This window comes from Oryctolagus cuniculus, chromosome 3 (assembly GCF_051225735.1).
Source record: "Oryctolagus cuniculus isolate XC-2025 breed Fujian yellow rabbit chromosome 3, ASM5122573v1, whole genome shotgun sequence".
In the NCBI taxonomy this organism is placed as follows: domain Eukaryota; kingdom Metazoa; phylum Chordata; class Mammalia; order Lagomorpha; family Leporidae; genus Oryctolagus; species Oryctolagus cuniculus.
This window is the reverse complement of record NC_142869.1, coordinates 174,620,016-174,634,889: the sequence shown is the minus strand read 5'-3', so window position 1 is coordinate 174,634,889 and position 14,874 is coordinate 174,620,016. Positions and strand designations below refer to the sequence as shown.

At 45.7% G+C, this 14,874-nt stretch overlaps 1 protein-coding gene across 10 annotated transcripts in view; it reads left to right on the top strand.

Annotated features, from left to right (window-relative positions):
* Positions 1 to 14,874, top strand: part of CUL1 (cullin 1) — a 107,488-nt gene that overhangs the window by 78,474 nt on the left and 14,140 nt on the right. For all 10 annotated transcript variants that reach the window (XM_089329586.1, XM_089329582.1, XM_051849029.3 and 7 more), the window contains 4 exons: positions 2,158 to 2,320; positions 3,133 to 3,263; positions 14,225 to 14,332; positions 14,415 to 14,521. In XM_089329586.1, coding sequence (XP_089185712.1) covers positions 2,158 to 2,320; positions 3,133 to 3,263; positions 14,225 to 14,332; positions 14,415 to 14,521 — 509 coding nt within the window. The remainder of the gene's footprint in view (positions 1 to 2,157; positions 2,321 to 3,132; positions 3,264 to 14,224; positions 14,333 to 14,414; positions 14,522 to 14,874) is intronic.

Genomic DNA, 14,874 nt, shown 5'->3' with positions numbered 1-14,874 from the left:
ATGTTACTCAGTAACTTGGGAAGAAATGTTTATATGAAAACATACATTTTATCAGGAATTACAGTAAAACATATCATGAACAATATTGAGATCAAGTATTGATTTTTTTAAGACATATTCTTGAGCAGCCAGTTGGGGCTAGATTCACAGATTCCCTGGTGGCCTCAGTATGCTCTTCTCTGTAGGCAGGAGAATTTTAGTGGGAATATCTGAGACTCCTTGGCTTGTCTTTCTAAGGGTGGCTTTGATCAGCAAACAAACCTAAGCCATGGCAGTATTTTCATGGTGTCTTACTATCTCACATGGTTGAGATTAATCTGAACTATTAAAACTTTGCATGATTTCAGGTTTGTAACATTTTTTTAAGATTTTTAAATTTTATTTAAAAAATTTTTTCTATATTTGACAAGTAGAGTTACAAACACTGAAAGAGAAAGAAAGATCTTCCTTCCGTTGGTTCACTCCCCAAATGGCCTCAATGGCTGGAGCTACGCCAGTCTGAAGCAAGGAGCCACGTGCTCTTCCAGATGTCCCATGCGGGTGCAGGGGCCCAAGCACTTGGGCCATCCTCCACTGCTTTCCCAGGACATAGCAGAGAGCTGGACTGGAAGAGGAGCAACCAGCACTAGAACCGGCGCCCATATGGGATGCTGGCACAGCAGGCAGAGGATTAACCTAGTGCGCCACGGCGCCGGCCCCAAGATTTTTAAATTTTCAAAATTTATCTGAGAGGCAGAAGGAAGAAGAGCCAGAGCAAGTCTCCATCTCTTGGTTCACTCCCCAAATGCCGACGGTGGCCAGCGCTCGGCTGGGACTGGAGCCAACTCAATCCAGATCTGTGTGGCAGCAAGAACCCATGCCTTCAGCCATCACCACTGCTTCCACTGTGCTGTCCGCATGGGCATACAGCTGGAATCGGAAGCCAGCAGCAGGGATCAAGCCCAGCCACCGTGGTATGGGACTGAGCTGTTTGAACCACTAGACCCAGTGCTTTCCCTTCTAATTTAAAACTTTAAAAATAAAATGCCTTGTTTACCAATTTTTGCTTACCTCTTTTTTTCCTTTTGTTTTTACTGAGACCCAGATAAAATTCAAAAGATGCAGTCTTTGTGTAATCTTGCTCAGTTATCTGGATTTTATCTTGATGTTCTATTATAATTCTCTGCCAGGTACAGTGATGACCAGAAGTTTATCTGGGGCAGGTGGCATGACATACTGGCCAAGCCACTGCTTGGGACACCCACATCTCGTATCAGAATGCCTGGGTCTGACCCCTAGCTTTGCTTCTGATCCAGCTTCCTGCTGGTACACACTTTGAGAGGCAGCATGTGACGGCTCAGTTACTTGAGTCCCTGACACCCATATGGGAGACGCAGGTGGGATTCTGGACCCTTGGGTTTAGACTGGCCCAGCCTCAAGAGTTGCAGGTATTCGGGGAGTGAACCAGCAGATAGGAGATGGAGGACTGTCACTGTCACTCTTCTTTCAAATAAATACATATAGATGAGTTAAATTATGCTTAGAGGGAGTTTACATGACTTGGAAGCAACCAAGAATGAAAATGGCTGTCCTTCCTGCGACTTAATGACACTCAGTGCCTAGGACTTTGGTTTCTTTACCAGTACATAAAACATGCTGCTCTCTGCACGGGAGTGTCTCTGTGGTCACGGAGATGCCTGTCTTTTCCAGAAGTCTTAATTGCTGGTGCTTGTCTGCATGTGGCCATTTCAGGGAGTATATTCGTGTGGCTCTTGACATAGGTTAGCTTCCCATACAAAGTAGAACTGCTGAAAGTGGGTCCACACCCAGGGGAGGGTCCCTGGGGTTCTCCGTGTCAGAGGGAGGGATAGTACCCCCAAAAGGTGAATTGGCACTTACCTGAAGGAAAAAATTGATAGACAATTGGACTCCTATTGATGATAATAACATCGTTAGGGTATTTAAAGAGGAATTTTAAATGAAAATATATTTTGCAGAGAAAAAACACATCGGTGATTGTTTAAATATGGTTGGTATTTACCCTCAAACCAAAGAACCTCTTACTTTTTTTCTTAATCTTACTTCATGAGCGCATACTTGTGATTGAATCTGCCATTATTCGCAGAACAGTTGTTAAAAATGAGTCAGAACCACTCCCTGAAATGTCCTGCTCCACAGGCAGAGGCGCGCCTGCTCGAGGAGCAGCGGAGAGTCCAGGTCTACCTTCACGAAAGCACCCAGGACGAGCTGGCGCGCAAGTGTGAGCAGGTCCTCATCGAGAAGCACTTGGAAATCTTCCACACGGAGTTTCAGAATTTGCTGGATGCTGACAAAAATGAAGGTGAGTCGTGAAGCCTCACGAGTAGGTATTTGTTATCATCTGCGGTTTGGAAATTCTATCCTGTGAAGTAACGTTATTTCTAAGGCCATGTTTCTCAGGTCAGCTGCACGTGCGCGTATTTGCGTGTACCCAGTAGGTCTCTGACTTGGCCAGGGTGCTTCCGGGCGACTCGGGGAAGCGCGTGCTCTGGGGTTAGCGTGAATTACGACCTGTCCCATACCCCTGGTTTTTACCCTGAGTAGCTTTCCTGTGAAAATTCTGAGATGATTTCATGTTTTCCTTCACAGCATGTTTTACTAGGACGTGTTAGAAGCTCAGTAAAAGGTAGATGTTCAAGATTTGGGAATCTCTTTTGTCTTCGGTCCTTGTAAATTGAACATATACCATACACAGGTTTAATGAAGAATTTGGAGGACTTTTTAGTGACTTCTTTATGTAGTTGAGAGGTTTATCTGTAGTTTCCTTGAATTTATTCTTTTTTTTAAACAACTATTTGAAAGCTTACTATGTGTCAAAATAAATAACAACTTGATCTTGGGAATTTGGGGAGGCATTAGATATGATTTCAGATTTAAAAATTTCTCTAATGTTAATGGTGTTTTACACTGAAGAAAAATAATCTTCACAACAACATGATCTCATTTTAGCCAAGTATACATAAACCAAATAGAAAACACTAGGTTATGATTGTTTTGGTTACTAAGATCTAAATGCATGGTGATTTCGTGTCAGGGTATCTCTCGTCATAATGGAAATGCGTAGTGAATGGAGTGGGTATACAGTTTGTTTCAGTGGCCACCTTCCTCTTTCAGATCTGGGGCGCATGTATAACCTTGTCTCCAGGATCCAGGATGGCCTAGGAGAACTGAAAAAACTGCTGGAGACACACATCCACAATCAGGGTCTTGCAGCAATTGAGAAGTGTGGAGAAGCTGCTTTGAACGTGAGTAATACGCAGCTGTGGACCTAACTTCACAGTGGACTGCAGCCACATATTCTGCACCTTTCTGTGCCAAGGCAGAGAGTAAGATTGTCCCCAGAGGTCGGCAGAGGGCCCTAGTTTCACCTTTCTGAAGTGGAGCATTCACGGGCACCTTGGGTAGCACGTGCTGCCGTAGGTTTTCTTGTACTGTTTATTCATTGAGGAGGTCACTGGTTTTTTTTTTTCCTTAAAAATTTTCTCATTACTATTGTGTTCTTATCCTAAAACAGAATTTTATTGTTTCCATAGAATAGTTTTTATATTGTACTCACAAAATGTTTTTAATTAAGAAAAATTATTTTTCAAAGATTTATTTATTTGAGAGGTAGAGTTACAGACAGTAGGAGAGACAGTGGGAGAGGTCTTCCATCCACTGGTTCACTCCCTAATGGCCATAACAGCTGGAGCTGAGCCAATCTGAAGCCAGGAGCTTCCGCCAGGTTTCCCCCACAGGTGCAAGGTCCAAGCACTTGGGCCGTCTTCTACTGCTTTCCCAGGCCATAGCAGAGAGCTGGATCAGAGGAGGAGCAGCCGGGACCTGAACCAGTGCCCATATGGGATGCCAGCACTACAGGGGGTAGCTGTCCTGCTATGCCACAATGCTAGCCCCGAAAGATTATTTTTAGAGCGAATACTATTCCTGGATTTCTGCAAAAAGAATATTTTCCCAAATGTTTCTTTGCTCATGGCTGTGAAGTTTCAGACTGCCGAGTTTGTACTGCACAACCTTTCCAGCTCTGGCTTCCTACCTGTTGCCTCCATTCCCAGTGATAGGATAACCCATGAACTTGGGGAAGCTCGAAGAAGAACAGATGTACCCATTGTGTGGCGGGCACACAGTGGGTGCTTAAATACTTGTTGTAAAAAAGAATAATAGAATAAGTAGGTCTGCCAAAAAATAATTAAAGTAGGTAATAATTGTGATCATATGTGGTAGGTGTAAAAGATATAACACAAATATGGTGGTTTTCTAAAGCCCACTGTTTCAAAAAAAGCTTGTTTTGAATTAGTGAAAGTTAAATTATTCCACATAGTTATAAACAGGATTTAAATACTTTGAGAACTCAATTTTTAAAGTTAAAAACTTTTGCCTGATTGAGTTGAACCATTGTATCTGAGAAGTACTTATAATCAGCATATTAAATGCCATAGAAGAAACTACTTAATGATTTTTTAAAAAAGATTTTTTTATTTATTTGAAAGGCAGAGTTACAGAGAGGCAGAGGCAGTCTTCCATCCGCTGGTTCATTCCCCAAATGGCCACTAGGGCCAGAGCTGGGCCAATCTGAAGCCAGGAGCTTCCTCTGGGTTTTCCACGCGGGTGCAGGGGTCCAAGGACTTGGGCCATCCTCTGCCGCTTTCCCAGTAGAGAGCTGGAACCGAAGTGGAGCAGCCAGGACTCAAACCAGTGCTCACACAGGATGCCAGCACTGCAGACGGTGGCGTTACCTGCTGTGCCACAGCACCGGCCCTTAAATGATTTTTTAAGGGCAAAAAAGTTCTTACATGCTAATCCAGTGTCTTGGTCTAAACTGAAATACTTTATGTTGCACCCAAATTGTCCTTTATTAAATAAGATCCTTTGAGAGGTCTTCCCCCAGCGTTTCTTATTCACCTAGGCCGATAATTATCTGCTTAAAAACTAGCTTTACTGTTAAATATCTGGGCTAGATTGAAATTATTAGACTGCAGATTCATAATGTGATTGAAATAGTATCTTTTTGTTACATGCTTCAAAACATGTTTATGAATTTTTTCTTAAGATTTTTGTTCTCATAGTTAAAACTGATTTAAAAACTAAAGGCTGTTCCTGAATAAGTGGCTCAGAGGGGGATTTCCCTCGTGGTGTCTCCCTGTCTGAACCTAAATAAAAACTGGCAGTCCTCCTTGATGAAGCGTAACTGGAGAGAGAGCCCTCCAAACAGGTACTATTTTTAGCTGTGCTGTTTCTTGTACCCTGCCCAGACACCCTTGCCAGCTGCTGCCCTGGGCATGCAGGTGTCGGCTCCTCATGGAGAACAGGGGCTTCCGGGCTGTGTGATGTTGACGTAGCGTACTGCCCCCATCCTTAAGGCATCCAGCATGTTTGGAGTTCTCCCCAGCCTAGATTGGGGTTGAGAGTGCTGACACCCTACTGCTGTGCCAGAAATGAATGACCATGTTGCTATCACTGGGGAAACTGGTACACAAAGACATGCAAGGATGGGGTGTAAAACTGGTTTATTATAGCCAAGCAAAGAGGATCAGTAATTATTTAATAGACAAGTTACCCCGTGTTTGACTTTGGACTGAAAAAACAGTGGGCATGATGGTAAAGAGCACATTTTACATGGCATTAACTCCATTGAGGGGCCCACATTGTGGCACAGTGGGTTAAGCCACTGCTGGATGCTCTGCTTCTGATCCAGCTCCTTGCTAATGTGCCTGGGAAAGCAGCAGAAGATGGCCCAAATGCGGGGCCCCTGTGCCCACGTGGGAGACCCGGATGAAGCTCCTGGCTTCTGCTTGGCCCATCTGGGGAGTAGAACAGTGGTTAGGAAGATATCTTTCTCTGTGCCTCCCTCTCTCCAGCTCTGCCTTTCAAATAAATAAAACCAAAACAAACAAAATTATTGGTAGTCAGAAACTTAAAATCTTGTGTGCTTGCAGGGGGCGGGGCAGAACACAAATGTGTTTAGTAGTTGGCAGTGTCGTGTTATAGAAAGCACTGTGCACTAACATAGGAAGAGAGGTGCCATCCCCTTGGGGAGCACCCTAAAAGTAGACCGTTCCTTCCAGCTGTGTGTCTGGCGCCACCCTCGGTTCCTAGTTTTTCTTTGTTTTTTAAGTCCACTGAGGCAGCTAGCAGACTGGTACTAGTTGGTGTTACAGCTCAAAGGGCCAACAAATGTTGCAGATAAAATTGAAGTCATTGTTTTCACTTATTCAGCAAGCATTTAGGGAATTCCTTTGAATAGTTGAAACTGAAATGCTAACCTTTGTCTTCTCATCAGATCCTGATGAGCTCATGTGCCTAGCGTAGTGACTACATTGTAGATCCTTTTATTTATTTATTTTTTGACAGGCAGAGTTAGAGACAGAGAGAAGGGTCTTCCTCTTTCCATTGGTTTACCCCCCAAATGGCCGCTATGGTCCGCACGCTGTGCCAATCCAAAGCCAGGAGCCAGGTGCTTCCTCCTGGTCTCCCATGCAGGTGCAGGGCCCAAGCACTCAGGCCATCCTCTACTATCTTCCCGGGTCACAGCAGAGAGCTGGACTGGAAGAGGAGCAACTGAGACAGAATCTGGCGCCCTGACCGGGACTAGAACCCGGGGTGCTGGCGCCGCAGGCAGAGGATTAGCCAAGTGAGCCACAGCCCCGACTGATCCATTTTTTTAAAAAAAGAAATTAACTTATTTGAAAGAGTGACTGAAAGGGAGGGAGGAAGAGAGAGTTTCTGTTCACTGGTTCATTCCCCAAATGGCTGCAGCAGCCGGAATTAGCTCAGACTAGCCAGAAGCCGAAACTTGATGTGAGTCTACCGGGTGGATGGCAGGGACCCCAGCATGTGAGCTGTCATCTGCTCCCAGGTGCATTTGCAGGAAGCTGGGTTGGCTTGCATCCTCTGTTTCACTGCCCAGAATGGCTACAGCAGCCAGGGCTAGGCCAGGATCTTCTTCCAGGCCTCCCATGTGGGCTCAGGCGCCCAAGTCCTTGGGCCACTTTTCATTGCTTTTCCAGGGAGCTGGCTCCGAAGTGGAGCATCTGGGACTTGAACTGGCGCTCATATGGGATACCAGTGTCCCAGGCAGTGGCTTAACCAGCTACACCCAACACTGTCCACAGCATTTTAATCTTTGTAAAACATCATTTAATGCTTTAATACTTTTGCTCTGCAGTCTTTTTTTTTTTTTTTTTTTTTTTTTTTGACAGGCAGAGTGGACAGTGAGAGAGAGAGAGACAGAGAGAAAGGTCTTCCTTTTGCCGTTGGTTCACCCTCCAATGGCCGCCGCGGCCGGCGCACCGCGCTGATCCGATGGCAGGAGCCAGGTGCTTTTCCTGGTCTGCCATGGGGTGCAGGGCCCAAGCACCTGGGCCATCCTCCACTGCACTCCCTGGCCACAGCAGAGAGCTGGCCTGGAAGAGGGGCAACTGGGACAGAATCCGGCGCCCCAACCGGGACTAGAACCCGGTGTGCCGGCGCCGCTAGGCGGAGGATTAGCCTAGTGAGCCGCGGCGCCGGCCAATGCTCTGCAGTCTTGATCTTTTGTTTTAAACAGGAAAAATAAAACTGTTCCTTCCATGATACATGAAATCCCTGTATCTAAATTGAAATCCTCTCCGACCCACCCCCGTTTTCCTGAACCTTGTCTTCCAGTGAACTGTTCTGTCAGCTTGTGTCTTCCCCCAGATTCTGTGCACTCGCTGGTTAGACTCCCGGGAATGTCTCTTGATGACAGTCATCTCTGCTCTCTGCTGGCTTAGTCCTGCTGGCTAGGCCAGCTCCAGTCCTCGCTTCGAAGAACTCTGTTTCACTACTCCATTCTAAGCCCCTAGCAGGGGTGGGGAAGGCCCAGCCTGCAGGCTAGCCCTGCCCGGGCAACCACAGGTGGAACTTGAAATTCAATAAATTTACAGCAGGCTAATTTTAAGCTGATAATTTTGTGTGGCCCGAAGTGATGTTACAAATATCCAGATGACCTTGGCAAAGAAGAGATTCCCCTCCCCTTCCCTGTGGCATTTATACACTTCTCTCATTATCACTTGGTTTGCTTATAACTTCCGTGTTTCCTGTCTGTCTGCCATATATTGCAGATGTCTCGAGTGAAGCTCATACCCTCATTATAGTTGTATCCTCTCTGTAATCTTAGCACCTAGCACTTAGCTCATCAAGTATTCATTGATGATGATGGTGAAGAAGAGCTGTCTTCTCCACGGCCACCTCTCCCTTCCTGGTTGTGTGTGTTGTCTCAGCTGGAGCCCTCACTGTTTGTAAATGTGCTTTTCTTGACCTTCCTAGTTCTGTTAAACACCTGTCGTCTATGGTTCAAAATCTAGCTCGATGCCATTTGTTGCAAAAAGCCTGTCCTCGGTCACCTTAGAATCTCCCCCTGGAATAATAGCATGTTGGACTATTTAAGTGATATTTGGGTCACTTTACAGTTCAGTTATCTGTGTAGTTTTCTAACAGAGGGGCAGGCATTAGACATAGCAGTTAAGCAGACATTTGATACTGGAGTGCCTGATTCAGGCCCTGCCTCCTCTGCTTCCAGTCTACTTCCTGCTAGTGTGTATCCTGAGGGGCTGCAGGGGTTGGCTTACATGCCACCCACACAAGAGACCCAGATTGAGCTCTGGGCTCCTGGCTTTGGCGTGGCCCACACATGACTGTTGCAGGCATTTAGGGAGTGAGCCAACCAACAGATAGAAGACCTGTCTCTGCCTTGCCTCTGTCTCTCTGACTTTCAAAGGAAATGAAAGTAATTTTAAAATAAAATTTCAAAGAGTAATTGAAAAATAATCAAGTACCATTTTTGAAATGCTTCTAGCAGAGAAAGATTTACCCACATGTGAATCCTCAGTTTAGCACAGTGCCCTGTGTAGAGTTGCAATATTGTTAGATTTCAATTGCACTCTTTATTCTTCCCATTTAGGGGCTGCTTGCACAATGTGTAAAATTTGGGGTACACCAAAAAGAGTAGATAAATGGAATTTAAACATTGATCTATTTGGGTGCAAAAAATTTTTGAAATTCATGCATAGTTTTTCAACAGCATTTTCCATGAATTTTTTGAAGACCCCCTCAGGATAAATCAGAGTAGCAAAGTAAGCATATGGAACACAAGGCAAAGGTTAAGTGGGCACGTAAAGTGCAATCAGTGTACTCTAACTCTTGGTAAGGGTGGGTCACATATTTGCCATTGAATTTTCCTAGTCAGTACTAGGAAGTATGATCAGCTGGCAACTCAGAACAGTTTTTCCTATTCAGTTCTTTCTCCAGTCTCATCTGGAGGCAACATCCTAAATGTAGAGTGAATCTCAGCAGTACGCTTAGAGGTAAATACAATGTTGACCCACTGGATGACTTTGCAGTTTTCCTTAACAGCAGCTTAGAGCAAAATGCCAAAAAAAAACTGAGGGAGGGAGTCAAATCCTGCACACTTGTTAGTACTTGTTAATTAGCTCTTGAGGATAAAACTGAAGCCATCTTGATAATTACATGATTCCTCAGGATGTGAATGCTGTTGTCCTCTCCTCAAAGGTGGTTTCCTAAATGAACATAAATTGGGTCACAGCAGAATGTGTCACTGCTGTCGGTAGGGTCACAATGGCAACAGGAAAGCATAAAACCGTATCTTAATTTAGCATCCTTGGTTTAACTGCTGTTGAAATGTGATCCAGCAGAAATGGGTGTGTAGGTATTTTGATGTCCAGCAAGGCTGTTTGGTCTAACGTGGGGATATTAGGCTGTAGAGACTGACCCAGAAACCAAATCATGCATATTTATTTTCAGCTTTGAAGGAGATTGTGTCTTGAATGAAATCCGAGGACAAATCGCCAGGAGCGGCTGGTCTCAGGGTTGTAATGATAGTGCTTGCAAGAGGGAGAACTTAACATGAAGAATTTTATAGGCAGAAATAAAACCAGGTAGCTCCAACAAGCATGTTTTCCAGTATGGCGTTAAAGGCAGGAGTGTTTAAGAACTTATCGGAATTATGAAATGTTCTATGGTCCGTATTGAGAGCTTGAGTTGTAAGTAGTTATAAAACCCTGGTCATGTGTGAACTTAGGCTAGAGTGAACAGAGTAACACAGTACTGGATACTTGCGGGAGGTCTGGATCTGCTTTGTACATCTGCGATTCCCTTTGTATTCCACAGTCAACTGCATGCCAGGATCCAGGAGCTTCTTGTGGGTCTCCCACACTGGTGCAGGGGACCAATGACTTGGGCCATCTTCTACTGCTTTCCCAGGCCATAGCAGAGAGCTGGATAGGAAGTGGAGCAGCTGGGTCTCAAACCAGCACCCATATGGGATGCCAGCGCTTCAGGCCAGGGCGTTAACCTGCTGCACCACAGCGCTGGCCCCTCTTAATTGCATTTTTTCCATAAGTTTTTTGAGGTGCCCTATTCTTAGTGGGTACTCCATGAGGGAATGTGCCCCAATGTCTGTGGATGTGTATTCCACTTACTTTAAGAACAGAATAAAGTAGACATTAGTGAGACTGTCCTCGTTTATTTTCTCTCCATATACTGGCTTTCCAAATCCTTTTAGTGGGAATGTGTGGGGTAAAGCGTAATAATTCAGATCATCATTACATTCCTGATTTAGTTGTTTTGGAAATCTTTGGTGCTGCCAGCTTCCCCGAGCACTTAGAACAGCAGTGTAGGCACAGACTGGTGTCCCGGGGGCTCCACTGGCCAGTGCCCTGCAAGAGAGGCAGCTGTTAGCAGACTGCAGGTGGCATCACATAGCATGGAGACCAAGTGAAGAGGTAGAGCTAGCTGGGTAAAGGGGATCCCAGAGAGCACAGCCCTTCAGGCTGACCCCAGACACGGCGCGGCCGGGGGTGAGAACCTTGACCTTGAGAGTAAGCGTGAGAGGGTGATGACCTCGGCAGATCCGGGAAGCCCTTGAAAGCCCTTGCTAAAGAGATTGGCTCATCCTAAGGGCAAGCAGAAGCCAGCTAAGAGAGCATGGAAATAAAAAGATGGAATTTTTATTTTTTAAAAATTGTTCGCATTTTCCATGTGGGAAATGGATGAAAAGGGAGAAGTTTGCCTCAGTGGTTCATGTGGAATGAGCATGACCACAGCCGAGGAGATCTGGGTGGCCTGGAGAGAAGGAATTAGGGAGGATGGGACACTGACAGAGGCAGGCTTTGTGTCTGGATCATTGCCAACGCTGCATGATGAGTACACAGGGCAGATTTCACTATTTGTAGTTAACAATATTTGAAATTTTTCCGCAGTAAAATGTTGAGAAAAGAGGTAGGGTCATCAAGTCATCGGATGTTGGAAAGGAGGAGTCGCCGTGACTCAGGGTGGTAGGCGGCACTTACTGAGATGAGAGGGAGGGCTCCGGAGGCAGAGGCGGGGAGAGCATTGGTCATTTCTGACATGCAGAGGAGTTTGGGAATTCCATGCAGCATCCAAGGGCAGTTGAAGCTTGTGGGGAGGTTTGGTCTACAGATGTAAATGTGTCGTTGGCATAGTGATGGCCATGGAAACAGTGCCAGTGGCCCCTGGGACAACCCTGTGCGATGGTGTGTTTCATGAAAAAGCTCCTGTGTGTGAACGAGTAAAGGGATGTTCATGAATTAGTTATTACTCTTTGGAAAAAAAAAAAACCACTCATTTTAAGATTTAATGTATTTATTTGAAAGACAGTTACAAAGAGGAGAGAGAGGTCTTCCATTTGCTGGTTCACTCCCCAAATAGCTTCAATGGCTGTTGCTGGGTGAGGCTGGAGCCAGGAGCTTCGTCCATGTCTCCCATGTGTCTACAGGGGCCCAAGCACTTGGGCCATCCTGTGCTGCTTTCCCAGGCCATAGCAGAGAGCTGGATCAGAGGAGGAGCAGCTGAGACTTGAACCAGAGTCCATATGGGATGCTGGTGTTGCAGAGGGAAGCTTAACCTCTTCTACACCTTAGCACCAGCCCCAGTGTTATCACTTTAAGGGGGATTATTTAGAAATGTTACCTGTGATTACCCGTCAGCATTTTAAGTGATATTCATTTGGCAATTATTTTTGCATTAAGTGCTTTTTCCAAAAAATTCATTTAGGGGCCAGCATGGAGTAGCGGTTAAATCTGCCATCTCTAATGCTGGCATCCCATATGGGCACTGGTTAGTGTCCCAGTTGCTACACTTATGATCCAGCTCCCTGCTAATGAGCCTGAGAAAGCAGCGGAAGACGGCCCAAGTGCTTGGGCCCTTGCCACCCGAGTAGGAGACCTGGTTGGAGTAGGAGACCGGGCTTTGGCTTGGCCGTTGGCGGCTGTCTGGGGAGTGAACAGCAATGAAAGAAATCTTGCTGTCTGTCTCTTCCTCTCTCACTCTTTCAAATAAACAAACATGTTTTTAAATATTTACTTATTTGAAAGAGAGAGGGTTTTCCCATCTGCTGATTCACCCTCCAGTTGGCCACAGTATCCAGGATTGGGCCAGACTGAAGCCCAGAACTCCATCTGGGCCTCCCACACAGGTGGCAGGAACCCAGGTTCCTGAGCTGTCCTCACCACTGCCTCCCAGGTGCACATTAGCAGGAAGCTGAAATGGAGAGCAAGGTCGCGACTCAAATCCAGACCCTGCAGTAGAGGGCACAGGGCACCCAAGTGGGCTCTCAGTAGGCCAAACACCCCACCCTTAAGTTCCCTCTTAGTGTTTTTTCTTCTCAGATGTTTGTATCAGGTGGAGACCATAATTGCATTTTACTGATTTTTTTAAGATTTATCTGTTTGAAAGTTTCAGAGAGAAGGAAGGACAGAGATATCTTTACTCCCCAGGTGGCTGTAATGGCCGGGGCTGAGGCAGGTCAAAGCCGTGAGCCAGGAGCTCCCTCTGAGTCTCCGACGTGAGTGCCCGGAGCCCGTGGCGCACTTGGAGGTGCCTTCTGCTGGTTTCTCAGATGCATCAGCAGGGAGCTGGATCGGAAGCAGAACAGCCAGGGCTAGAACTGGTACTGTGACGCAGGATGCTGGTATTGTAGGCCTCAGCCTAACCCCACTGTGCCACAGTGCCAGCCCCTAAATTATCTTATACTGTATTTCTTCATAATAATCACATTTATCATCCTTTTTGTTTTACAGAAAAACTATGCACTATTGCTGGTTACCATTTAAAGTCAAAACATTCTAAAAGCATGCAAAATAATTAGAATTAGAGGATTCTGGTCTCATTGCTGAATTACAGGAAATTAATGTCAGGCATTTGGAGACATTGGCGACCCATTGCAGCCATCCACACCGCAGCCCTTGTATCTGGGGTGACAGCTCACCCGGCTGTGCTGTGACCACCCTCCTTCCTGGATGATGTGTCCCCTCTCCATCATGCCGCCTCCCGGGCTGCTACCACGGCTTACCCGGCTCGTGTCTGACTTGGCATGTGGGCCTCGTCTTGTTCCATAGCTGTTGAGGAAATGCTGAACTCGGAAGGTTGGGCTGCCTGGGCCCACAGCTGATTCTTCTGCGTCTCATTCTTGGCAAGATACTTAGCTGTGACTTAGTTTCTTTTATCTGTGTAGTGGGGATAAAAGTAGCTGCCTCGCTGTGTCTGGAGTGTGCTAGTGCTCAGTCTCCGCTCTGCCCCCTCTGTCTCAGCGCTGTCTCCTTTGGCACTGACAGAGAACCTCCCCGCTGGCTGATCTTCCCACTTGATTGCCGTCGCATCGTCCCTTGTGTGGAGTGCCCAGTGGTCTCCAGTCTTCCCGGCTCTGGGTGCTCGGTCCCTGTCCTCCCCTTCCCGTTGCCGGTCCCCAGGAGTCTTCTGGTTGGCTCTGACCTCAGTGCCTGCTAGAATGCCCTTCCCCATGGGCTTGTTCCTCTGACATTATCTGCCCAGCTAAGTTCTGCGTTGCCGGCTGGCTACTGATTGTGGCCATTAATGTCCAAAATGTGAGTTCGTAACAACACAAGGTTGGCTAAGCAAAGCAGTCACTTTGAAAATTTTGTTTTCATGATTCTGCTGAGGTTTTGCTGTTTGTAGTGCAGGCTTGAAATTGGTGCTTAATTTTGAGTGTGGAAAAGATATTTTCTTGACTTACGCGTTGAGACAAAATGTGCCTTGTGCTTCAGTGATACAACCAAAAGTTGGGTTTTTTTTTATCTTATTGGTTAATGTCTTCGAAGAAAAAGCTGAACATTCTAGAATGCTGTATAGCAACACAGTAGTAGATAATGTAATCCAGTAACCAACTTCTGATTCTGTTTCTCTCCTACCGAAGGACCCCAAAATGTATGTACAGACAGTGCTAGATGTTCATAAAAAGTACAACGCCCTGGTGATGTCAGCATTCAACAACGACGCTGGCTTCGTGGCTGCGCTTGACAAGGTGAAGTATGACTTGTGACTTCACTATAGTGCGAGAGTGTGTGAATCAGAATCCTTCTCTAACTGTGTCTCACGTCACACAGGCTTGTGGCCGCTTCATAAACAACAATGCAGTAACCAAAATGGCTCAGTCATCCAGTAAATCCCCTGAGCTGCTGGCTCGATACTGTGACTCCTTGTTGAAGAAAAGGTATTTAAGTGACTTTGTTTTTTCTGAGTGAACCTGTTTGAAATACCAGCTTCTATTACATTACATTTTACAAACAAAATGATTGTATTTCATTCCTTTTGAGAAAATACTTTTAACGTTATACTTTTTGACATTGAAAACCTGCTTTAGTGCCTGCAGGCTGTTTATTAAATCTAAAGTTTCTCTATGTGCTACAGTACTTTTTTTATTTGGTATACTTTCAAACTTTGTTCTCATCTCATGAGTTTGTGTTAGTGCTGTGTCATAGTCTGTGCTTCTTAATCAACTGACAGTTTTCCTAATCAGTTTATGTGTACTAAGAGTTAGAGGCAACATCATCTAATGCGGTTTTC